General features: G+C 40.8%; 1 protein-coding gene across 3 annotated transcripts in view; it reads right to left on the bottom strand.

The window, feature by feature from the left end:
- Nucleotides 1-27,450, bottom strand: part of PHKA2 (phosphorylase kinase regulatory subunit alpha 2) — a 187,671-nt gene that overhangs the window by 35,665 nt on the left and 124,556 nt on the right. For all 3 annotated transcript variants that reach the window (XM_082247709.1, XM_082247711.1, XM_082247710.1), the window contains exons 19-26: nucleotides 26,468-26,643; nucleotides 22,223-22,399; nucleotides 17,218-17,306; nucleotides 14,240-14,373; nucleotides 9,640-9,796; nucleotides 9,450-9,529; nucleotides 4,976-5,054; nucleotides 864-993 (exon numbers count right to left, since the gene is read on the bottom strand). In XM_082247709.1, the coding sequence (XP_082103835.1) occupies nucleotides 864-993; nucleotides 4,976-5,054; nucleotides 9,450-9,529; nucleotides 9,640-9,796; nucleotides 14,240-14,373; nucleotides 17,218-17,306; nucleotides 22,223-22,399; nucleotides 26,468-26,643 (1,022 nt within the window). The remainder of the gene's footprint in view (nucleotides 1-863; nucleotides 994-4,975; nucleotides 5,055-9,449; nucleotides 9,530-9,639; nucleotides 9,797-14,239; nucleotides 14,374-17,217; nucleotides 17,307-22,222; nucleotides 22,400-26,467; nucleotides 26,644-27,450) is intronic.

Raw genomic sequence — 27,450 nt, 5'->3', positions numbered from 1 at the left:
GATCATACGGTTCTACTATGTAGGACCGTTGATCACTGTTCCTACACCTCAAGCCACATCCAATCACAGTAAGAATCACGCCCCTAGGGACACACACCACCCCTCCCTCTCAAATAAAGTTAACCCCTTCACTACCAGTGTCATTTTACAGTAACAGTGCATATGTATAGCACTGATTACTGTAGTAATGTCACTGGTAACCCCAAAAGTGTCAAAAATGTCAGTCAAGGGTCCGATCTGTGCGCCACAATGTCGCAGTCCCGCAAAAAAAAAATCGCAGATCGCCGCCATTACGTGTTAAAAAAAAAAAAACAACAAAAATGACAAAAATCTTTCCCTTAGTTAGTAAACGCAATAACTTTTGCGTAAACCAATCAAAATACGCTTTTTGCGATTTTTTTTACCAAACATATGTAGCATAAAACAAATTGGCCTAAAATGTTAAAAAATTTTGATTTTTACATTTTTTTTGGGGGAATTTCATATAAAAAAATTTGAAAAATATTGTTATGTTTTGCAAAATTGACACTCTTTTTTGTTTATAGCGCATGATCAAAAAATCGCACAGGTGATAAAATACCACCAAAAGAAAGCTCTGTTTGTGGGAAAAAAAGGACGTCAAATTCGTTTAAGTACAGCATCACACGACCGCGCAATTGTCCGTTAAAGTCACGCAGTGCCGAATCGCAAAATACCCCCTGGTGAGGAAGGGGGTAAAATCTTCCGGGGCTTAAGTGGTTTTAATGCACATCTAATTAGTGAAATGTTTAGTTAATGTATGTAACTTGTTAATGAGTTCTTTTCATAATACCAGCAATAAAACTGAATTCCAGCAAACAGGAGATTAAAGGCATGTGACTAACCTGAGCAGTTTAAGCTGCGGGCTAGCTCCGTGGCCATCACCTGGATGATTAGACCAATCCGAAGTCTAAGCATTTCTCCAAAAAGAAGGGGCTGGGAACGGACATACATGGCCAGATACAGCATGATCTCCTGTAAAATGCACATATTAGAGTCTGTTGGCTTTCAAAATACTTCAATGTCTCCTCTATTAAGAGTGTCATTAAAAATACACATCCCTATAATGAGTAGAACGTATCTATATTTTTATGTAAATAGTTGACATTTAAGTTATTCTCTTTAATGTAAAGTGCAATCTTTCAGTTATTGCAGTAAAGATTTTTTGGGCCCCCCAAAAAAATTATAGGTGAGGTCAGAAGAAGTAATAATTAATAATTTAGTAAACAAAATCACCATCTTGCTTATTTTTAAATGACAAATAAATACCTACTATTTTAAGAAATGATTTCTAAGCATCTATTTCAAATATGGGGCACCTCTGTTGATCTTATCTCCAATTTTTGGGGGGATCAAAAATCTGTATTTTTCTTATACCCAGAACAAACAACTGCACTGTGCAGGATCATTCAAACCACCCTGAAGAGATGGTCATTTAGCATGACCACTTACTGTATCCAAAAGGAGACTTATTATTATACAGGTACTTATATAGCACTGACAAATTACACAGCACTTTACATATACAGTATCTCACAAAAGTGAGTACACCCTTCACATTTTTGTAAATATTTAATGCTTAGTATATCTTTTCATGTGAAAACACTGAAGAAATGATCCTTTGCTACAATGTAAAGTACTGGCCAAGCATGTACTCACTTTTGTTGCCAGCGGTTTAGACATTATTGGCTGTGTGTTGAGTTATTTTGAGGAGACATCAAATTTACACTGTTATACAAGCTGTACACTCACTACTTTACATTGTAGCAAAGTGTCATTTCTTCAGTGTTGTCACATGAAAAGATATAATAAAATATTTACAAAAATGTGAGGGGTGTACTTACTTTTGTGAGATACTACATATTGTACATTCACATCAGTCCCTGCCCTTAAGGAAATTACAATCTAAGGTCTCTAACTTGCGCCCATCCACAGGCCAATTTACAAACTAGCATGTCTTTGGTCATGGAGGAAACCCACGCAGGCACACGGAGAACATGCAAACTCCAGGCATGTTGTGCTGTGGTTGGGATCTGAAGCAACCACCCTAGTGTTGCCAGGCAGAAGTGCTAACCACTTAGCCACTGTGCTATCCATATCCTCTGCAAGAATAATATCAGGTTTGCTTTAATGTCCATTGGGCTTCTTGCAACTGAATATATGTATATAGAGTATAAACACCAGTATTTCTTTGATCACTTATTCCTTTTTTCCTTTTAAATATTACACTTGTACCAATCTCTTGCATGGCATTTTATCACCCTTTTTCTTCCTTTCCCTCATCTTCTGAAGGAATTCTGTATTTAGTTTTAGATATTGGTCTTCAAATATTGACTTCCTTTTCTAATACCTGAGTGGTACTTGTGCCCAGTGTGCAACCCCCTATGTTCAATTAGCAGCAGGGCAGCTGCTTGACACAGAACCCAGAAGCTAGAGGCAATCACTATAGACCCATGATGTATCTTTGTGTGCTGCTGAGGCTCAACTGATATGGCATATATGTACAGATTCTTCTGCACCCAACGCTGGGAGTGCTGGCGAGGGATGGAGCCTGTCCCGGCTCCTACTGTAGCACAAGGGAGAGGTGATCCCTGACGCCACACATCTGTGTGATCCTATGGTAGTAGTAAGTGTGGCAACCACAGCCTAGGATTTCGACCGGGCCGCACCTCCACCTCCCAGAGCTAAGTCATTTGCAATCACTTTAGAAGTGGTGCCTACTACAATATTGTGCAGATTCCACGGGGCTCCCACGTGTATGTATGGCACATACTGTACATACCTACATTGATCCAAGCTGGGCCAATCTTCCCTGCTGGCTACTGTATTCTGACAGCCACGGGAATAGTAGCTGTCATAATACAGTAGCTAGCAGGGGAGATTCCCCCATCCATGCTGTTTCTCTTATTTAGCCTGTGGATGTTAACAATATAAATCTTAATGTGTATGCCTAGTCTAGATCTGTAGAAAACTACCAAAATCTTCCTTTCAATATTTTAATATTTGATTTTATTTTAATACTGGGAGTGTTTTTTACACCTCACACATACAGTCAGGTCCATAAATATTGGGACATCGACACAATTCTATTCTTTTTGGCTCTATACACCACCACAATGGATTTGAAATGAAACAAATAAGATGTGCTTTAACTGCAGACTTTCAGCTTTGAGGGTATTTACATCCAAATCAGGTGAAAGGTGTAGGAATTACAACAGTTTGTATATGTCCCTCCCACTTTTTAAGGGACCAAAAGTAATGGGACAATTGGCTGCTCAGCTGTTCCATGGCCATGTGTGTGTTATTCCCTCATTATCCCATTTACAAGGAGCAGATAAAAGGTCCAGAGTTCATTTCAAGTGTGCTATTTGCATTTGGAATCTGTTGCTGTCAACTCTCAACATGAGATCCAAAGAGCTGTCACTATCAGTGAAGCAAGCCATCATTAGGCTGAATAAACAAAACTAACCCATCAGAGAGATAGCAAAAACATTAGGTGTGGCCAAATCAACTGTTTGTTACATCCTTAAAAAGAAAACGCACCGGTGAGCTCAGCAACACCAAAAGACCCAGAAGACCACGGAAAACAACTGTGGTGGATGGCCGAAGAATTCTTTCCCTGGTGAAGAAAACACCCTTCACAACAAGTGGCCAGATCAAGAACGCTCTCCAGGAGGTAGGTGTATGTGTGTCAAAGTCAACAATCAAGAGAAGACTTCACCAGAGTGAATACAGAGGGTTCACCACAAGATGTAAACCATTGGTGAGAATCAAAAAAAGGAAGGCCAGATTAGAGTTTGCCAAACAATATCTAAAAAAGCTTTCACAGTTCTGGAACAACATCCTATGGACAAATGAGACCAAGATCAACTTGTACCAGAGTGATGGGAAGAGAAGAGTATGGAGAAGGAAAGGAACTGCTCATGATCCAAAGCATACCACCTCATCAGTGAAGCATGGTGGTGGTAGTGTCATGGCGTGGGCATGTATGGCTGCCAACAATGAAACTGGCTCTTGTATTTATTGATGATGTGACTGCTGACAAAAGCAGCAGGATGAATTCTGAAGTGTTTCGGGCAATATTATCTGCTCACATTCAGCCAAATGCTTCAGAACTCATTGGACGGCGTTTCACAGTGCAGATGGACAATGACCCGAAGCATACTGCGAAAGCAACCAAATCGTTTTTTAGGGAAAGAAGTGGAATGTTAGGCAATGGCCAACTCAATCACCTGACCTGAATCTGATTGAGCATGCATTTCACTTGTTGAAGACAAAACTGAAGGGAAAATGCCCCAAGAACAAGCAGGAACTGTAGACAGTTGCAGTAGAGGCCTGGCAGAGCATCACCAGGGATGAAACCAAGCGTCTGGTGATGCCTATGCATTCCAGACTTCAGGCTGTAATCGACTGGAAAGGATTTGCAACCAAGTATTAAAAAGTGAAAGTTTGGTTTATGATTGTTAATCTGTCCCATTACTTTTGGTCCCTTAAAAAGTGGGAGGCACATATACAAACTGTTGTAATTCCTACACCGTTCACCTGATTTGGATTTAAATACCCTCAAATTAAAGCTGAAAGTCTGCAGTTAAAGCACATCTTGTTTGTTTAATTTCAAATCCATTGTGGTGGTGTATAGAGCCAAAAAGATTAGAATTCTGTCGGTGTCCCAATATTTATGGACCTGACTGTATGCTCTTTACTTTCTCGGTATGATCAAAATTACACTTGTCTTCAATACTTTTTTTTTTTTTTTGATCACTGATTGAATCTGATTGGATGAAGTCACTGCTCCCTCAAGAATTTTTAGATTTTTTTGATTTAAGGTGGTCGAGTCAGATGGTGCCGCATACGTCATTATATCACATACCAGCATTACTGAGACATCTTTTAGACAATTGTATAATGGGGTACTTGGTTTTCCTAGCACAATAGGAACTCTCCCATAATGTCCTACCTGTGTGAGTACAGCAATACTGATATCCTGTCCACTAGCTTCATAGATCAAGGCAGCCAGCTCTTCTGGAGGTAAAGGCCTATGTGGGGAAAAGTAACATGCACGTTTCCAAGACAATTTCCATCTCAACAGCATACTTTAGCTTTATACAATTTACAGTCCCAATGTATTATTCAGCTTACCTTTTCTTCTTTAATTAAGTTACTTTCACACTACTCTGTATGAAAAATTCGTAAAAAACACATATATACGTTTTAGCCATGTTTTTCCCACATTGCGTTAAAATTAAGGCAACGCATTATGCTTTTTTGATGCGGTATTGCCACGTTTGCGTTGCATTCTCCCCATATCACTTCCCACTATTCTAATGTGATTTCGGGTGGAACTCACATGAGAACTGAAGTTCTCAAACCTGGGTTCACAGGATTGCATAACAAGGGAAATCACATTATACTCTGACTTCAGTGCGATTTTAGCCCCATAGATTTTGATGTTACTTGGCAGAAGTGGCATCAGCATAGATAAGAAGCATTCATATGCGACTTTGATGGATCAGTGTTTTTATTTTTAACCCTCACCTCTCCCCCCCAGTCATCCTTGCTGCATAAAAGCTAGGTTCACTTTGAACCAGTTTTGATCCTTCCTTCAATCATTCGATCCTTCCTTCCTTCAATCCATCCTTTCTTTGTTCGATCAAACAACTAAAGGTAGGATAGAGCAATAGAATAACGCAAGGATCCATTGAAAGAATAAAGGATCGATCGACCAAAGGGATTTATCAAAGGAAGGAAGGATTGATTGATCAAAGGAAGGAAAATTGATCGAAGGAAGGAAGGAGGGATTGATCGAAGGAAGGATCAATCGATCAAAGGAAGGGTCAATCGATCGAAGAAAGGCTCCAAAATGGCAGCTGTATCACAATCAAGAAAGGATGACTAGGAAGGAGAAGTGACGGTTAAAAAAAAAAGAAACACTGAATCCATCAAAGTTTCATTGGAATGCTTATTATCTATGCTGATGCCACTTCTGTGAGATAACATAGAAGTCTATGGGGCTGAAATTGCACTGATGTCCACCAGGAACCTTTTTCAACTTTGCAATGTGATGAGCTGATTAGAAGGATACCATTGAATAGAATGTGATTTTCCTTGTCATGCGATTTTGTGAACCTAGGCTTGAGAACTTCCCACAGGTGGGTTGCATTTTTGATGCGGTTTCCATTCATTTCAATTGAGGCATACGTTTTTGGTGCATAAAAACCATAAAAAAATCCAGCAAGCAGAATTTTATTAACCACAACTGTAGTGCAATGGACCAGTGTGAAGAGCTACATAGGATTAAAGAAATGCAGTTTTTCTTTTTTAAATGAAAAGAAATAGATCAGAGTGAAAGCAGCCTTACGCAACTTGAATGATAAAATACGTGCACAAAACCAAACTTTTTTTTCCTGATCACACCCTTATATTTTCCTGGTGTGTGAAACAGCCTTTAACCACTTGCTGACCAGCTGCTGTACCTGTATGTCGCTTCGTGAGACAGCTAGTGGGGGCATGCACGCGCCGAGTGGCCACAGGGGGAGCCAATCAGCGGGTCCGGCGGACGCAATGTCGGCCGGCCACCTGCGATCGCTCCCCATGGAGACAGAAAGTCGGTCTGCCAAAGTAAACACGGCACACTGCTATTCTGTCAGTAATGAACACAGGGATCCTGTGTTCCCCCTGTTTCGGAACACAGGTCTCTGTGTTCATCCAGTGAGTCCATCCCCCACACAGTTAGAAAGCACCTCCTATGCACACATTAAACCCTTTGATCGCCCCTGGTGTTAACCCCTTTCCTGCTAGTGTCATTAGTACAGTAACAGTGCATATTTTTAGCACTGATTTCTGTAGTAATGTCACTGGTCGCCTCAAAAGTGTCAGTTAAGTGTCCAATCTGTCTGCCACAATGTCGCAGTCCCACTAAAAATCGCAGATCGCCGCCATTACTAGTAAAAAAATGAATAAATAAATAAAAATTACATAAATCTTTCCCCTAGTTTGTAGATGCGATAACTTTTGCGCAAACCAATCAATATACACTCATTGGGATTTTTCTTTACCAAAAATATGTAGCAGAATACATATTGGCCTAAACTGATGGAAAAATTTGATTTTTTTTATTTTTTTTATTGGGCATGTTTTATAGCAGAAAGTAAAAAACATTGTTTTTTTCTTTCTGAATTGTTGCTCTTTTTTTGTTAATAGCGCAAAAAAATAAAAAACGCAGAGGTGATCAAATACCACCAAAAGAAAGCCATATTTCTGGGAAAAAAAGGACATCAATTTTTTGGGTACAGCGTCTCACAACCTCGCAATTGTCAGTTAAAATAATGCAGAATGGCATAGTCATTAAGGGGGGTAAAACCTTCCAGTCCAGAAGTGGTTAAAATACTCCTGCACACTTAAAGTATAACTAAAAGCAAAACTTTTTTTTTCTATTAGTTTTTGATAGAGTTCAGTGGGATTAGAACACCTGTCAGTTTTTATTGCCGTCTGTGCCCGTTAAAGATATCCCCCCTCTCTATTTGTCCTGTTTACCATTATCATTAAAGTGAATGTAAAAGAAAATCCCAAATTTTGGGTTGTCCCCAGAAATGTAATAGAGGGGAAATCTTCCAATTGGGACACGAGTTCTGGTGATCTGGGGGGCCCCAAGGAATTCCCTTAATTTGCAGGGATTTCCTCTCACTTCCTGTTTGGCGATGGGACAGGAAGTGAAGGGAAATCTCCACAAGGGGACACAGATGGCAAAAATAAATCTGACAGGTTATAACCCTCTTTTGTTCTTTACTTTTTTCTTACTAAAAATGAAAACCCCTCTAGCAGGAACTTAACTTTATACCTTTATAACTACATAAATGTAAAGCATCACACAGATACACAGGCCTATAACAGCAGTATTGTGGTTCTGTAAATAGCTATTTCAGACACGTACCATGACTCCCATTGGTTTACATAAAGTCGTTAGAATGTTTTGGCAAAATGTAATCATTTATTAGGACTTCCAAGTTTATGTCTCATCAGAGGGAAGAACAGACAATATTCAGGGGAAAGGGGGAGCTAGCAGACAATATGAAATATGATTTGTGACTGGAGGAAGTTTTTGACAGGTGTCAATTGAAATAATTGGCCATTCACTAGCCTGGGAATTGTTTGTTTGTAGATCCCACTACGATGCATGCACAGTCATCCAATATGAGTACATGTAGCCCCCATTGCCTATTTCTGGCAGATTGTGCATGATATGATTGCTGAATTTTGATTTAAGGTGTCTAGAGAGGTCAGAAATTACTAATTATCTAGTACAGGGGTCTTCAAACTATGGCCCTCCAGTTGTTCAGGAACTACAATTCTCATCATGCCTAGGCATGTCTGTAAATGTCAGAGTTTTACAATGCCTCATGGGACGCGTAGTTCCGCTGTGTAGATAGAAGTAGATAACCGCACTCCGACTTGAAAGTGAAAATGAATAAAATGTGTTTATTGAAAATTCCAAAAATCCATAATGTACAAAAAATCAGAGACAGGGGACAGGCATAGTTGACGCGTTTCATGAAATTAGATTCGCTTAGTCATAACTATGAGAATACATGTGGAGATGCTGCATAAAAAGTAAACTGCAACCTGAAATCAATTCTCGTTAATTAACTGCAAGGTTGCCAGCCATGAAGGACTGATTCCCTACAACAGTGAAACTAGCAGTTTTCTATGATAGGAAAAAGAAAAGAAAGCTACACATGAATGAAAAATAAAAAGAAGAAAAAAGGAAAAGAAAAAGAAGAAAGAAAGAGAAAAAAGAGAAAAGAAAAAAGAAGAAAAGGAAGAAATAAAAAATGAAAAATGAAAAGGCAACAAAAATAATAATACAAATAAATAAAAATAAATATAAAAGAAAAAATAAATAAAAATAAATATAAAAATGAAAATAATAATAAATAATACAATAAAAATAAAACAAAATAAATTAAAAGTAAAAATAAGAAAAAATAAAAATAAACGAAGAAAAAAGCAAAAAGAGAAAGAAAAAGAAAAGAAAAAAATGTACCTGATGGTAAACACGGTCTGAATGAAGAATGTAGTTCTGCAACAGCTGGAGGGCCATAGTTTGAGGATCCCTGATCTAGTGAAATTCCACTCTTTGTCTAATCGGATTGAGATGGCAGCTGTCCTGAGATTCTCTACTGAGGATTTTCACCCACTGCCAAGAGGCGCTGGCAACTGGGCCGTGGGAAGTGTTTAGTTATTTCTATTTTCAATATACTTTGGGTCATGGGATGCATGCATGTTACTGGAGTACTGCCATTTTGTAACTAATCTGACCTGTACTATGCTGATTGACAAATGTGTTTGTGATTTATTAGGTCCACTGTATATACAAATTGTAAACTTTGGCTGTGAAAAATTAAAATAAAAGTTGACTTAACATTATCACTTACGCTGTAATGGTCTTTTCACGAGGTTCGGGGGGAAGTCCCACTGTTAGCTGCTTTTGGTGTGACAAGATATCAGTGCATGCCTAGCGGAAAGGAAAGTGGCGGTTATATTATCTTTACAATTACAGAAGCTGATCTGGTAATGTTTGGAGAGGTCATACAGTAGGAATAAAATAACAATGTTCTGATATACCTCAGCAAGCACTTCCACTTTCTTTTTTAGCAGCCCGGAGATGTAACGGATCAGACCCCACTCTCGGTTCAGTCCGGCTTTGTTGTAGAGCTCACTCAGTAGGCAGCGCACGGTCACTCCACATTGTCCATTCAGATTGGTATCCCAGTCTAGTCCTCTGTATAGCATTAAAACAGGCTACTGTTATAGGTGTATTATATGTGTTTTAACAAACATTCTACCAACATTGATTAGAAAAAAAAAAAAGAATTATTGCTTGCTTTTACCGTTGCTCCTTGCTAAAAACAAATTCCCCAATGTTGATTTAGAATTTAGTTAACAATGAATAATGAAAACCGATGGGTTGGAGCTTGTAATGATAACAATGGATAATGAAATCTGATGGGTTGGAGTAAGTAAGGAATTGTGAAATTGAAATAAATGACATGCCAGCTGAAGCACATAGAAAGCACCTTCAGGTTTCTGAATACTTACATAGTTGTCTTCTCCTCGGGATCCCCTAATTTTGGGGTTCTCTGACATGTAAATGCTGACCCAGTTACTTGTTCCAGCCTAGCGTTGCATACTCTTAAGCCTTACTATTAGCTATTACCAATTACTGCAAGGGTGACCTTACCAGCCAAAAGCAGGGGTGCCCGCTATGTATACCATCAGCACTTACAGTGATTGATGGTAAACGACCACCTTGTAAAACAACCCATTCAGTTTAAAATAGAAATGAAAGGCAAATGTTTTTTGTATAGATATATAAAAAAAATTACAAATACCTTTTTTCCCTTTTTTTTTTTTTAAAGTGATCATATTCCCTCTGTTCTCAGCTGCATAAGAGAAGGGGGGGAGAAGTAGCAGCACACTGAGCTACCCAGTGAAAGGCTGTGCAGTGGGGGGGGGGGGGTTGGACATGTCTGATCATTGGAGGAGAGCAGGCTGAGTTCCCAGCATAGTTAGAGAACTGACCACAGTGTGTTCTCCTGCTTAGTGTGGTCAGTTTTTAATAGGAAAGCAGGGGGACTAGCAGGAATTCCAGGGATTTCACACAATGGAAGCAATACAAGGAGAACAAGATACTTTTTCATACAAGTACATGGTACAGCAGGCACATATCAGGAACAGGAACTGTTGGGGTAGCCAACGCTTTAAAGCAGGAGTAAACACCGCTTGCTCACTTGTACCTATAGGTAAGCTGGTAAGCTTATAATAATGCTTACCTGTAGGTACAAGGGATATCTCCTAAACTTGCACGGTTAACCTCCCTGGCGGTATCCCAGAGCGTGACTCGGGGTGGATTTTTTAGTCCAGGATCGGTATCCCCGTGTCACGCTCGGGGTAGATGTGCAGAGCGCGCAGCGGTGTCTCTTACCTTCTCCTGGCGATCCAGCGATGATCTCTCATTGCTGTGACCGCCAGCCGAGAGTCCCGCCGCTCGTCCGTCGGTCTGATGACTTCCTAGTTCCATTCCCTGCAGCAGCAATGCTGCATGGGAGCGGAACTGGGAGGGAAATTCAAACGTTGCACAAAACACAAACACATAACACATTTTATATTATATATATATATATATATATATATATATATATATATGCATATATATATATACATATATATATATGCATATATATATATATATATATATATATATATATATATATACATATATATATATATATATATATATAAAATTATATTATTGATTTGATTATAATTCATGCGTTTGTGTTTCAAATTTATCACATCTGGGATGTCTACTAGACTCTTGTTTTGGTCAGGTTTAAGTCAGTAATTACTAAGAATTGTAGGCCTATAATACATAACGCCAAATTTCCATGAAAAAAATTGTACCGCTTTTGGTACATAATTCCTGACATAATCATACCGCCAGGAAGGTTAAGGAGATACTTACTACTACTTCTGCAGCCAGTGATGTCATTGGCACATGCACACTGTGCTTTGAAGGGACGGCATGTTGTCCCTTCAAAGTGCGCTGCTGCCACAGCTCCTGTGCACATGCGCGGGAATGACGTCATCGTAGTTTGGCCTTTGAAATGGCTGGAGCCTGGGAACTCAGAAGGAAGACTGGGTGAAGATGGAAGTCCGGTCAGTGGTGCCAGTGCACCGCTGGAGGGCTTTATTTTAAGGTAAGTCTCTCCTAATATGCTAGAAAACTATGCATACTAGCACATTATGCCATTACCTTAGAGGGGTAGGTTTTTTTCTTTACTTTACTACCGCTTTAAAGGGTATGTATAGCTAAAACATTTTATTTTAGTCTTGGATAGAACAGGCAAGGGTTACAGGAGCTGCTGGGATCCACAGCTGATGTGGGAGAATCTGTCCACAGGACAACTATTAGTCGTGCACTCCACAAAACTGTGGTATATAATAAAAGCCTTTATGGAAGAGTGGCAAGAAGAAAGCCATTGTTGAAAGAAAGCCATAAGAAGTCCAGTTTTCAGTTTGCGGGAAGCCATCTGGGGGACACAGCAAACTTGGAAGAAGGTGCTCTGGTCAGATAAGACCAAAATTTTACTTTTTGGCCTAAAAGCAAAACATGTGGAAGAAGGTGCTCTGGTCAGATAAGACCAAAATTTAACTTTTTGGCCTAAAAGCAAAACGCTATTTGTGGCGGAAAACTAACAATGCACATCAACCTGAACACACCATCCCCACTATGAAAGATGGTGGTGGCAGCATTATGTTGTGGGGATGTTTTTCTTCACCAGGGACAGGGAAGCTGGTCAGAGTTGATAGGAAGATGGATTGAGCCAAATACAAATCTTATAAGAGAACCTGAAAAAGACTTGAGACTTGGGCAGAGGTTCACCTTGCAGCAGGAAAACGACCCTAAACATACAGCTAGAGCTACAATGGAATGGTTTTATCCATGTGTTAGAATGGCCCACTCAAAGTGCAGACCTAAATCCATTTGAGAATCTGTGGCAAGACTTGAAATTGCTGTTCACAGACGCTCTCCATTCAATCTGTCAGAGCTTGAGCTATTTTGCAAAGAAGAATGTGCAAAATGTTTACTCTCTACAGTAGATGTACAAAGCTGATAGAGACATCCCCAAAAAGACTTGCAGCTGTAATTACAGCGAAAGGTGGTTCTACAAAGTATTGATTTGGGGGGCTGAATATAAATGCACTCCACACTTTTCAGATGCTTATTTGTAAATACGTTTGAAAACCATTTATCATTTCCCCTCCACTTCACAATTATGTGCCACTTTGTGTTAGTCTATCACATAAAATCCCAATAAAATACATTTACATTTTTGGTTGTAACATGACAAAATGTGGAAAATTTCAAGGGGTGTGAATACTTTTTCAAAGCACTGTATATGACAGACAGTGAAATCAGCATCCTTGCTAAATGAATGATGTATGAAAGCTAATTACATGATAATCCATCTACTGAATACACTGCTTAAATTACAATTTATTTTATTTTATTTTTTTCCATAAACTAATTTATTTTCAGACTTTTGACCAAAGACATGTAACTGAGGAAATTAACCTAAACATTTTTTTGGGTGTCATCTAATTTGTATATTGACAACCCTAATAATTTCTGAGCTGACAACCACATTTATAGGTAACATCTTTTTAAAAGAATCCACGGCTACCTACTAAGGCCCCTTTCACACATACGGTCTATTTAGTTCATCAGTTCAGTCACGTCAAAATGTATCAGTTTTTTATCCGTTTTTTCATCCGTTTTTTTCATCCATTTTTCATCTGTTTTTTTTTTTTACATCCACTACCAATGCAAAAACGGATGAAAAACTGACCGTTTTTCCGTCTACATCCATTTTTCCTCCGATCCGTTTTTTGACGTATGAAAAAAGGGCATTCATCAGTTCCAAAAAACGGACATTGACGGAAGCGGATGAAAATGGATGTTAACGGATGATCATCCGCTGTCATCCGTTTTTACATAGAGATGCATTGATGTCTGTTTTTCATCTGTCAACGGATGGATGAAAAATGGACAAACAGACCGTATGTGTGAAAGGGGCCTAAGGGTCCTTTCACACGGGCTGTCCGTTTTTTCTCCCATCCATTTGCGGATGAAAAACGGACATAATGCATGTCAATGGGATTGCGGATGTCAGCGGCTGACATCCGAACATCCGACTTGCATCCTTTCCGTTCAGTTCCGTTTTTTGGAACAGAAGAGAACCCTATTTTTCTTCCGTTTAAAAAAACGGAACGGACGCAAAAACGGATGTCAGCGGTGTCATCCGCTATCCCATAGACATACATTATGTCAGTTTATTATCCGCAAATGGATGGCATGATAAATGGACATACGTAACGGACACACAAAAGTGTCATCCGTGTCCGTTTAAAAAAAAAAATGCCTGAGCGGATGAAAAAACGGACCGTGCCGTGTGAAAGGGGCCTAATACTATTATCTCTTTTCTTTTTCAAAAGATAGCACCTGGCTAACCAGCTAATCTCATAAAAATCTCCAATTTCTTTTCTAATAATTTTTATCAACAATTAACAGAAAGGTACAATAAGTACAGCATCCATTTCTCGGTCATTCGCGCCATATAGGTTACATCTACAATGTAAATGGCAGTGTGTTGTAACTTACTTTATGACATAGAGTATGTACAGGATATCTGCCTGATCCTGAAGGGTAGGGCATTCTTTAAGTTGTTCCACCAGTTTCTGACAGTCGACATTACCATGCGAGTCCCTGGGTAAGTTTAGCTCAGGTTCTTTATTCTGTAGATTAATCACATAGTAAACTGTGTAAGCACTTTGATATTGGTACATGTATTGTTTAATAAACTAAACTCCAACCAGCTGCATGCTGATAGACTTGATGAGTATCACAATGAATTTTATAATATCTGCCCACCCTTTAAAGCGTACAGAGGCACGCTCTGCTGCAATAAGTAAGAAAATCACATTATAAGAGGTTCTGCAATTTTTTTGCCATAATGCAAATACAGAAGTTTCAGTAATGAAAAAAATACATTAGAGTTCAATGTAACTTTATATATATATCTTAGATTGTAAGCTCTATTGAGCAGGGCCCTCTGATTCCTACTGTATTAAAGTGTATTGTAATTGTACTGTCTACCCTCAATTTGTAAAAGCGCTGCATAAACTATTGGCGCTATATAAATCCTATATAATATTATATATATATATATATATATATATATATATATATATATATATATATATATCTTGTAAACATAGCCCCCTTGCAGATACAAAAAAGAATGCTTAATTACGACTCTTGCTAATTCTTTTAGTAAAAAAATGTACTGCGTAAAACAGTTCAGATATTTTCCATTATTTAATAACAATAAAAAGAAAAGGGCGCAACCTAGCACATTACCTCAATAAAATGTAGTTGAAGATAAAAACACTACCTAGGCTCTGATGAAGAGTGTTCACCCTTGAAATGCGTCAGCCATTTTCAGACGCCTCCAGGTCTTCCAGCAGTAGCGATGGATTTGATTAGACCTCCAGGCAGTCGACTGCAATTGCTATGACATGCGTTTACTTAATTCACGTTTGTGAGTAGATTTATTGCTGTTTTTATCCGGGAATACATTTTAATGCGGTAATGCAACCAACACCAGCAGATGACATGGCTCCCCAATACATCCCTGACTGTGGAAAATGTTGCATTTTATTTGGAAAATTAAGGTCCCAGAGTCTGGAGGAAGAGTGGAGAGGTAAATAATCCAAGTTGCATGAGGTCCAGTGGGAAGTTTCTACAGTTGGTGATGATTTGGGGAGCCATGTCATCTGCTGGTGTTGGTCCACTGTGTTTTATCAAGTCCAAAGTCAACGCAGCCCATTGCCAGAAAATCTAGCGCACTTCATGCTTCCCTCTGCTGACCAGCTTTTTGGAGATGCTGATTTCCTTTTCCAGCAGGACTTGGCACCTGTCCACACTACCAAAAGTACCAATACCTGGTTTAATGATCATGGTATCACTGTGCTTGATTGGCCAGCAAACTCTCCTGACCTAAACCCCATAGAGAATCTGTGGGGTATTGTCAAGAGGAAGATGAGAGATACCAGACCCAACAATGCAGACCAGCTGAAGGCCGCTATCAAAGCAGCCTGAGCTTCCATAACACCTCAGCAGCGCTACAGGCTGATCGCCTCCTCGCCACGCCGCATTGAGGCAGTAATTGCTGAAAAAGGGGCCCAAACCAAGTACTGAGTGCATATGCATGCTTATACTTTTCAGAGGTCTGATATTGTTCTATGTACACTTGATTGCATGTAATATTCTAATTTACTGAGCTTGTGGATTTTGGGTTTTCATGAGCTGTAAGCCATAATCATCACAATTATGACAAATCACGACTTGAACTATCTTGCTTTGCATGTAATGAGTTTATCTCATATATTAGTTTCCCCTTTTAAGTTACATTACTTTTCGAGTTTCACCTGTACATGCAACTAAATCTTCTGTCCCAAGGGAGAATGACTCACCTCCATGCCAGCACTGGTTTGTGGTCTATCACTTGCCTGTTCATCAGTTGGCACTCCTAAAGAAACAGAGCATACACTCTGGGGGGGATTTACTAAAACCTGGACAGTGCAAAATCTGGTGCAGCTGTGCATGGTAGCCAATAAGATTCTATCTTCAGCTTTTTCAATTAAGCTTTGACAAAAAACCTGAAAGCTGATTGGTTTGTGTCGTGTCTCGCCCATACAATTTAATCATAAAGCTGCCTATTGATTAAAGTGTAACTTCACTTTTGTTGAGAAAAAAACATTCCCCTCTGGGTGATCTCTGTACATTGCCAGGATTTTTAAAAACCTTTTGCAGATTCCTACCTTTTAATATTCAGAAAAAATCACGGTTTGTTCCTCAGTGCCCCTGTGCTGAGTGAGTCTAATGGGAGTGGTTTCATAATTATCAACCAGCTGCTGCAGAATCAGGATCACATGGGCTCTATGATCATTTCAGGGAGAAGAACAGTCGGCTGTGTTTACAACAGCCGACCGTCCTTCTCTCTCAGCGGGGAGCGATGGTGGGTGTCAGGCGGCAATTGGAGCTGCCTGACCCGTGCATTGGCTTTCCCGCTGCTGAGTGGGGGCAGGAGCGCGCCGCCGACAGCGCGCGCTCGCCCCCTAGCTTTACGCGTGCGACCGACATCAGTTTGCGCAGGGGAGCCACCCTGCCACAGTAAAAAGGTGGCGGGTGGTCGGGAAGTGGTTAAGCTTTGTATGGGTGAAACACATCAAAGCATTTTAATGTGATAGATCTATCTATGATCTGTTAGTATCTCCGAGCCCAGATATGCTACAGTATGTGCGGTCTGTTTCTTTTGGACTGTCAAGAAGAATCAGCGAATTAGTAAAGCTATACAGGAAAAGCTGCAAGTATACTAAAATGTGAAAAATGCGCTTAAATGACCTTAATCCTTGTAAACGACTGCAGCCAGAATCCTGAAAGTACCCCACATGTTTACTAGGAGTGTACTGTCTGAAGCCAGTGCATTGGGACTTTTTAAATTTGCGGGTTCTGTATGGGAATGACAGCAGAAGGTTCTGTCCTGTTAAAAGTCTGGCTAACACAACTGGCCTTACCTGAGATTTGTGCGTTTGGGGAACTTCTAAAAGATTTAGAGAGCGTCGGTGACCACTCAGATTTTTAGCAGGCAGGAACAAAGATGAATCTGAAATGATGAAATCATTATACAGATTGGTATTGTCATGCAATAAATACAACGCATAAATAATAAATATTACAGGCGGTCCCCAGGTTACAAACATCCTTCTTACAAACAGAGAGAGACAACAGGAAGTGAGAAGAAATCTACCTCTAGGGAAATTCACTCCTGTAAGAGTTCTCATGGGAAAAGGTGTCTCCAGTGAAGTTTTATCACTAATCCTTCTTTCCACAACAATGCAAAATTTTCAAAATCCAATTGTCACGGGGACAGAAAGTGAGGTGAGATCTTCTGAACAGGGGTGCAGACAGCAAAACAAATGTTAGAGGGGCGTTAACCCTTCTCTATGCTATCCAAAAACCTTAAAAATTGTTTTCTTGGCTCGAGCTACACTTAAAAAATGTACCGGTTCTGACTTACAAACAAATTCAACTTAGGCCCCTTTCACACTTGTGCGACTTGTCCTGTGATTTGGGACTGCAAAGTCGCATGACAAGTCGTATTCCATGATTTCCAATGAGTACCGTTCATATGTGTGCGACTTCAAGCCACAATGACTTCAAAGTAGTCTCTGCACTACTTTGGGGCGATTTTAGTGTGTTTTGAGGTCCAAAGATATAGGCATTGCTTCAAGTCCAGTAAAATTGCATCAAAATCGCGGCAACAAAATTATGGTAAAATCATGCGACTTTTAGGTGTGAAAGGGGCCGAAAGAACAAACCTACAGACCCCATCTTGTTTGTAACCTGGGGACTGCCTGTAGTATCTTAGTAAATAGTGACTATTTATCAATAAATTTTGATACTGTCATTAACATTTAAAAAATGTTGCCCCTCCTAACTAATCCTGTTTGTCAGTGTATGATAAAAGATATTTTACTCTTCCTGAATCAGATTCCTCCCATCATTTTCTTTTACAGTGAGCCTAGGTTTACACTGGTGCATGCAAAACACGCATTCCTGTGCACATCACATGTGATGACATTTTGTATGGCTCAAATCCCATCCGCACCAAAATAGTGCAGGATGCGATTCTGGCAATCGCACTGCGTTTTGTGATCTGTTTCGGTGTTGTTAACCTCCCTGGCGGTATGATGTCTGTCTGCAAATGGTCCCTTGGGTAGATCGATTCATATAGTGGGCCCAGTGGCCAGCGACCCTCGGAAGTAAAGTGCTTACAATAGTGCAATATTGCCAGAAAAATCTATTTTATTGCCAAAGATTAAAAAGACTTACATTTGTCTTTAAATAAAAGCGCCTTGTGTGTACAAACACTCAGAATCGCGGTCCTCACTTCCGCGTCCGTACGTCACTTCCGGTAGCGGCCCTACGCGTTACGCCACTTCCGCTCACGTGGCTTCTTCAGGGGAACTGGCCACTGGGCCCACTATATGAATCGATCTATCCAAGGAACCATTTGCAGACAGGCAAAGAGTGGAGAGGATCCCAGGGTCTGAGCTTAAAAGGCGTGTAATAAGATATTCGGAGGTGAGAGTTTAGTACACCTATAGGGGCACGAGGTGAAAAAGCACCCCACTTTTCTTTACACTGTTTGAGGTGGAGGGCATAAAACCCTATTTGCTATTTCTCTTTTTTTGGACACACTATTGGAGCACATCTCCCCCTTTCCCATTCTGGAACTGTTGGAGCTTTCTACATCATTTATAAAGGACTGTATAATAATATGCACATTTTAGTTGATGCACTTAATACTTCACCTGGCACTTGAATGTTTACACATTTGACCATTGTCATTAATGGTTTATGATCTGCACTGAGCACTTTATCTATTGATTACATTATTTTAATATATTTATTGAGATAAGAGTGTATATAATTTTTATTGAGTCACCCATTTTTACACGTTTATTATATGTTTCTATATGGTCCATTATAATTTATTGAAATCACTCATGCACTTTATATTAAGTTTATGGTTACACAAATGAGATACACAGTTTAATTTTATATCGATTATACCCCTATTAGAGTTTACCGTAGTTTTCTCTAATACTTCCAAGAAGCGCTGTACCCCCCAATCTTCACTACCAATGTCTTGAATGTAACTGTTTTGAGAATCAGTTAAATGGATGGGTTTAGTTCTGCCTAAGGCCCCTTTCACACTAGCGAACCGTTCAGATCCGCCTGTCAGTTTTTCAGGCAGATCTGAACGGATGCCCCATGCATCTCTATGGGGCATCGGATGTCAGCGGAGACATGTCCCCTGACATCCGATCCGGACCGTCAAATCTGAACGGATGGAAACCCTATTTTCCATCCGTCCAGTGGATCGGATCGGATGAGAACAGACAGACGGTCCGTTCCCATCTGATTCCCCCATAGAGAAGAATGGGGACCTGACAGCTGTGTCTCTGCACGCAGCGCGGAGACAGAGCTGCCATCCGCCTGCTCAGCGTGGGGATGAGCGGATCGATCCCCCGTTGAGAAAAACGGAGTCCGCTGATAGACTCCTATGTGTGAAAGGGGCCTAAATTTGAGTACTCTTTTTATACAGAACAGGAAAACCTAGAATGTCCTTTTGACTCTCTCAACGCAGCATCAGATAATGAAAGGGAGAATGAGTGACAGTTACTGTTTCAGACATAAGACCTTTAGGTCTTGCTCACACCATGGTGCAGAGATGTGATTTTTTCTGCACGTGTTCTGCAAGGAGACAATGAAAACAATTGTTCTCTATGTGCCCTGTTCTCACCACAACACTGGTATCACATGCAGAGTTTTTCTGCACAATGTATAAAACTCATTCAAATGTAAACTCCTGTCTCTGCAAGTGAAATCTGCGCATTTTTTCCATCAGTTTTTCTGCATGTATGGTGTAAACGAGGTCTAAGACTACATTTACACTGGCGATTAGGGCCAGTGCAAATTGTAGCGGCAGAAATCTTCTGTGGCTTTTAGCGGCTAGGTGCACACAAAGCGCATCCAGCAGCAATCAACAGATGTACGAATACCTGCAGCAGCCAGAGACCTGTCATTATAGTGAACAGGGCGCTGTCGGCCGCACCTAGCTGCTGTGAGTCGCAGCAGGAATCGCTGGTGTGAATGTAGCCTAAAACTCTACTGTACCTTTAAGAAACTGTAAGCAATAAACTGATGATAAATGGAAACGGTATGTTCTGAATATCTTCGTTTTTTTGTTTTAATGGCCCCTCATCCCAACTTAAAACTCTGTGCCAGTCTCAATGCTGCAGGTAAAGACCACTGTACTATGTGTGAGAGCAGAGGTCTCTGTCAAGTTTAACATGTCCGCTACTATGTTACTGCTACAATGCACCAGTCAGCAATGCTAACATTCCCTGCTAATTTACGCATTGTACTTGAGATAACATAAGGAGGGTGCATTGGATCTCTATACAAACACCACTTCTCTCACACAAAGCACAACTGCAGCCTCATGCCTGGCTTGGAATTTTTACCTGGGGTCGGGGAAATTGAGAAGGAAAAAAAAAAGTAGGAAATTAAAAGTGGTTAACCCACTATACTATGATGATGCCATCCACTCTGTTATATAACGCTATGTGTCCCTGTGCTATATAAAAAAGAATGCAGATCATACCTTATCTCAGAGCATCTCCCAACGCTCACGTGACTTCTTGGCCCTCTCCTCTGCCTGGCTGACAGTGGGGGGGGGGGGGGGGGGAGGGAGCACTCCCGCTGATGTCAGCTGGGGGGAGGGGAGGAGAGAGAGCTGAGGAGTCACGTGAGTGCCGGGAGATGTTCTGATGTAACGTATAATAGGCATTTGTGTTATATAGCTCAGGCACGGGGACACATAATGGTATATAACAGAGGGGATGGCATGATCATAATATAGATAGGAGAGCAGCAGGAGGGGAGGGGGAAGGAGGACACAGGAGAGCAGAGCAGCGGATGACGGAGGCAGGTAAACTGACCACAGTGTCAGGGCTCAGCAGCCACGATAAACCGTGGTGAGTTTACAGGGAAATGGTAAAGCCAGACAGGATCAGCCAGGTATTTCTACAGGGAGCCAAATTACACAGCAACAGGATCCATTTTTTTTTTTTTAACAAACACTTTAAAGCTTACTAATATCATGCACTCTCAATTTATTGCTAACAATATTTTTTAATGACAATTGGGCTTTTTGGATCCATTCACACTTGTGTGACTTACAAATCGTGCGATTTCCATTGTAATATTACCCTGCGACTTGATGCGACCTTGATGTGACTTTAATGCAACTTTGGACGAGTGCGACTTTGGCTACGACCAATGTGATAGTTTTGTTTGTGCTCCATATAGTGATTAGACGTGTGCAGAATAGAAAACATTTGTTTTTCATTTCGTTTGTTTTCTTTATTTTCAAACGGATCCTCAATTTGCAGAACAATTTGAATTCTGTGTGAAGAACAGCTGGTTGTGAAGGAGCGGGGCGGGAAGTTGGCCACCGCATCCTTAACAACCGATGATTTATCAACTGTCAGCGGGTTTCGCTCACCGACGGGTGAAAGGAATGCCGGCAGTACAAAAATAAATGAAAAAAACAGCGTGGGGTCTTCCCCCCCTAAAGCATACCAGGCCCTTGGCCCACGCCAACATGTAAAAAGAAAACGGCATGGGGTGCCCCCTAATATCCATACCAGACCCTTATCTGAACATGCAGCCCAGCAGGCCAGGAATGGGGGGGTTGAGTGAGCGCCATTCCCCTTCCTGAAGCATAATAGGTCACATGCCCTCAACATTAGGGGGTGCTTTGTGGAAGGGGGAGGGGGACCTGTTATCCAACTATACTGTTAAATACCTGTGTAATAAGATGAAGCTCTATTTTAGTGCAATTATGTTACCTCCTTCTCTTAATGTATTTATTATCATGAGGATTGTCTTGGGAATGTGAATGCACCTTTTTTGAACCATTTTTAGAACAACACTCAAATCACTTACTTGGTACTTCAATGCCTTTAGATTTGGCCATGATAGAGAGAATATCCCGGGTGGAGTGCAGGGCACTGAAGGCATGGTGATTTGCTGAATTAGCCACTATGGGGGGCAAATGAGTGGTAGAAGCCACACTTTGCTGTAGTTGATTTATGTACTGGTCCAGCTCATCTTGTGTTTCATCTGAAAAAAAAAAATTAGTCAACATTTACTTTTCCAAAAGGCAATACTGCTTTTGTGATGGGACTGACTGCAAAAATTATGCATTTTCTACAACAGTCTGCTGCTCCGAAACTCCCCAAATAGATGGCAGCAGCCCTAAATATACTTTGTTCTATTATAAATCAGTCCTGTTTGCATCTAATGCTGGTGATCCCATTATCTTCTCAGAAAAAGGCTGAAATAATTTTGGATGCCCCATTTACTCTTGAGGACCCGAAGGTAACGGAAAAAATCTTCTAATAATAAATCACTGGGCTCTAATGGCCTCCCAATAGAAATTAAAAAAAAAAAAAAGCAGTGTTCGTTCACGCGGTTCTCAGTCTTAGAGCCGGTGAGGGACAGATGCAACTTAGGTAAGTATGGTTCTACAAATATTGAATACCCTAATTATATATTTTATATGATGTTAAAAAAATTGAATACAAAACATTCCCACTGCCAATAATTAGCAAAGCTCCCCTCATCTACACTCCTGCATCCCCTCAAAACCACACTATACAAAAATAAGGAGGACGGAGGGCCTGTGTGCTCCACCTGGCAGCCATCCATGGTTCCTCTCATCCCTATCCAAAGAGAAAAAGTGACCACACTCAGAGGTAGATGAACTTGAAGTGTTTATTCCCAATCGTAGAAAACAACGGTGCATCGAACAGACATGGACACGGTTAACGCGTTTCACGACTCTATGGGTCGCTTACTTATAACTATATATATAATTGGTTATGAGTAAGCAACCCTTAGAGTCGTGAAATGCGTTAACCGTGTCCATGTCTGTTCGATGCACCGTTGTTTTCTACGATTGGAAATAAACACTTCAAGTTCATCTACCTCTGAGTGCGGTCACTTTTTCTCTTTGGAAATCTGATCACTGGACGGCGGATCCGACCAGCACCTGGGTGCCTTTGCCTCGCCTGAGCGGCTTTTCCTGTGCTGTTTGAATGTCCTCTCATCCCTAAACAAGGAATCAGTGTGGGATTCACTTTGCTTCTTTAATCATACTGAATATGATATATCATTTATATTGCTTCTCTTTCTCTGGATACCCCCTTTATATACATCAGTGGGATGAAGACTGGGAGGGCTTCCCCCCGTTCCTTCCTTTTCCCCACTCCCCTACCTTTCCCCCTCCTCCCCCTTCCTGCCCCCCCCCCAAAAAAAGAATTTCAATATACCATTATGTCACCATATGGTTGGGGACGGGTCCTGGACACCACGTTGGTTGGGAGTCTCGGTTCAATCCCCTCATTTTCTCCCTTTCATACAGCTATATCAACACTTTCGACTCCAATGAGCCCTGTTGATGAACTATCTATTATTCCCCCCTGACCTCAAGCCACGAGACTCGGACTATACCATGGACTATAGTGACAGCACCCACTTTGCAATGCCCCAATATCTTCCCTTCTCAACACATGTTAGCTCTGCACCCAAGATCTTCTTCTGCTTTTTTCTTTCTTTTACATATATACGGACCAACGCATGTGATCGATATGTTTCTGTACAGTATTGACAGTGTTTAACTGGTTTATAACCACACTCATTTGATTGCCTTCTTTTTTGGCTATAGAGTCTTGCACCGCCATGTGTATACTCTGTTTATCCTCTTTATTTTGTTGATGCAAATTTCATGCTCATCCTGTCTCACTGTATGAATTGTTTTATACTTTATAACTCAATAAACATATTTTGGCTGGCTTTACTGGCCCAACGAATAAAATTCAAAGTGTTAACAATAGTTTACAAAGCCATCCACAACTCTGCCCCCAGCTACATCACTAACCTGATCTCTAAATATCAACCAAGCCGCTCTCTTCGGTCCTCCCAAGACCTCCTGCTCTCTAGCTCCCTTGTCACCTCTTCCCATGCTCGCATCCAGGATTTCTCCAGAGCTTCTCCCATTCTTTGGAACTCTCTACCCCAATCTGTCCGACTGTCCCCTAATCTATCCATCTTTAGCCGATCCCTGAAAACCCTTCTCTTTAAAGAAGCCTACCCGGCTACTAATTAATAACACTGTTTCACTTGCTCCATCAGCTCATCCCCCACAGCTATGGCCTTTTGTATCTATTGACCCTCCATTTTAGATTGTAAGCTCTAACGAGCAGGGCCCTCTGATTCCTTTTGTTCCAAATTGTATTGTAACTGTAATGTCTGCCTTCATTTTGTTAAGAGCTGCGCAAACTGTTGGCGCTATATAAATCCTGTATAATAATAATAAATAATAATTTTGGAAAATAAAAATATTGAATACCCTACTTCTATACTTTATACAACTTCCCTGTTTGGATCTCCCATAAATGGTTTCTTAGAATCAACTCTCTATTCAGAGACCTTAAGGGAAAGGGAAAAGAGCAAATGGGAAGCAGATCTGGGGTCTCTAACTAATGACTAATGTTCAGCTATCTTGCAACCCCTTCTCCCTTTCTCTATCCTCAAGGTCACTACTTTGACTGGTTGATTTAGTCCATCAAGGCAAAAACCACACCAGCGCTGATGCCTTGCAGCACCAGAATCCTGGATTCAGTTCCCACACGAATTACACTACTTGCATGGAGCTTGAATTACTTTTCATCCTAGTTTTAAAAGCAATTTTAAAGAGGTTGTAAACCCACTCTTATAACTTGTACCTATAAGTAAGCCTATAATGAGACTTACCTATAGCTACTGTAAATATCTCCTAAACTTGCACTGTTTAGGAGATATTTACTTTTCATGCAGCCGATGACGTCATCGGTGCATGCGCTCTGAAGAAACGGCCACCTGTGCCCTTCCTTCAGAGCCCTGTTCCGTGAATGGCGGCTCCCGCACGCATGCGCGGGAGTGATGTCATCGTGCCTCCGGCCAATCAGGTGACCGGAGGACGCAAACTAGGAAGTAGAACGGCCGAACATGTCGGCCGTGTCATTGGTGAGCGGGCGGCACTGCAGGGGCTTCGTTCTAAGGTAAGTATTTATTAATTATGCCTTTGTCTTACAGGGTTTTTTTTTTTTTTTTTGGGTTCACAACCTCTTTAATTTTCTCCCATATCTACAAACATACCAACAAGGTTATCTGATTTTCAAACTAGCTCCAGATGTTTTTTTTGTGTTTGAATGGATGTATAAACATGCTGTAGCAATAGCAGCGAACTCTGCATCACAATGTGGGAAATTGCCGAAAGTATATTTTTTCATAGATTTAAAGTGTTGCTAAACCCAGGACCCTGCATTTACTATATCTGGTCCCCCCAGAGTACATGGAAATGCAATTATGTTAGTAATTATAAAGGCTAAATATCTTTTCTCATCAGCAGTATATAGCAGTATTGTGACTTCTATCAGTGTCTGCTTAAAGCTTGTAGGAGGAGTTTTCATTTTCCTCTGACTGTCCTATGAGACTGCATGACCCCTGACTGTCTGGACAGTGCTGATTGGCCCTGTGCTGATCACACGCACGCTCCCAAAAACAAAAAAAAACTCTCCAGCAATACACACTAAACTGAGGATGTGCAGAGTGCCCCCAAGGCTCTGTACTATGAGCAGATGGATTGGGGACAGTAAAAGAATAGGAGGATCAGAGAAGACAGGATCAAACAGCCTTTTTACACAATGCAGAGGATTAACCCCTTAGTTTCCACAATGAGTATAACAAGCATGCTTTACTGCATATACAGACTGATTTTACTGTTGTGGGTTTAGTAACACTTTAACTTCAAGGAAATGTCATCTGTGCTGCAGATTTTGTGATGTTGTGAATCTAAAACAATGGGAAATGTGTACAGATCCTGTATATCAGTGCTGATACCCCTTTACCTTTTTTACATTCAAAATTGTGTTGGAAATATTAGACCATAAGCTTCTTTGGGTCAGATGAACAGGGACAGAAGTGCCAGGTTAAATGATCATTGTAAAGTAATGAGAAAGATGTCAGCACAATCTTAATAAAAAATAAAAAAAAATGTAGCTCCAAGGCTGAATACACAGACCCACAATAAAAATGAGGCACTGTTTCTCATAACCGGGAATAAGTGTACCATTTGCCATTTCTTACCATTTTCTGTTGGCTCTGTTTGAAATCTAGCCAATTCATAGTCATAGTCATTGTCTGGACTATAATATCCCTCGCTATCTCCATCTAAAAGCTTTTCATCACAGTCAATATCCAGGAAACTCAGATGAGTGAAGAAGGAGGTAGTAAGGAAATCGGACAGTTTCCCCTGTTTTACCCTGAAATAAATATAAGTTTATGAGTTAGATCTGGAGAATCTTATACATGTGTGAAGGGAAAAAGACAAAAATAGGTTATGTCAACCGAAGCAAAAATATTTCTACGGCGCTATTCTGTCTACAGTATAGAGTCAATGAGGGGCTGCAATGGCTAACCCCCTCTGTTGCCTGGCTAGCTATGCAGACCCTCTGCCCTATACTTTATGACCACTGGCCTAGAATCAGTATGCAGACTGGGAAATTCTTAGAAAAGTCACTTTTAGATTTTTCTTGTTCAGCTTTCGAAAGAAACGTGCTTCTACCATCTATGCCAGGGATTCCCAAAATATGGCCCTCCAGTTGTTCTGGAACTACAATGCCCATCATGCCTAGTCATGTATGTGAATATCAGAGTTTTACAAAGCCTCATGGGATGTGTAGTTCTGCAACAGCTGCAGGGCCGTAGTTTGGGAATCCCTGATCTATGCTAAACAGCATGAATGGAGAGATCTCCTCTGCCAGTTATTGAATTCAAGCAGCCAGGACACATGTGAATGTCTGAATACATGAACATTGACTGCATCTGATAAGATGAATTCACTATTAACCACTTGCCGACTGCCGCACGACTATTTACGACGGCAGTCAGCTCCTCACAGGCAAAGTGACGTAGATCTATGTCGCTAGCCTGTGAGGGTCTAGGGAGCGAGCGCGCTCCCCCGGAGGCGCGCTCCCGCGTGGTCACGGACCCCCCCGCGCGTGTGACCGGCGGACCCGATTTCCCCCGGTCACTCTGCGATCATCGCTGCAGAGGGAGAAAGTCAGGCG

Source organism: Pelophylax lessonae (genome assembly GCF_965119305.1).
Source record: "Pelophylax lessonae genome assembly, chromosome: 2".
Classification (NCBI taxonomy): domain Eukaryota; kingdom Metazoa; phylum Chordata; class Amphibia; order Anura; family Ranidae; genus Pelophylax; species Pelophylax lessonae.
This window is presented reverse-complemented; position numbering and strand designations above follow the sequence as displayed.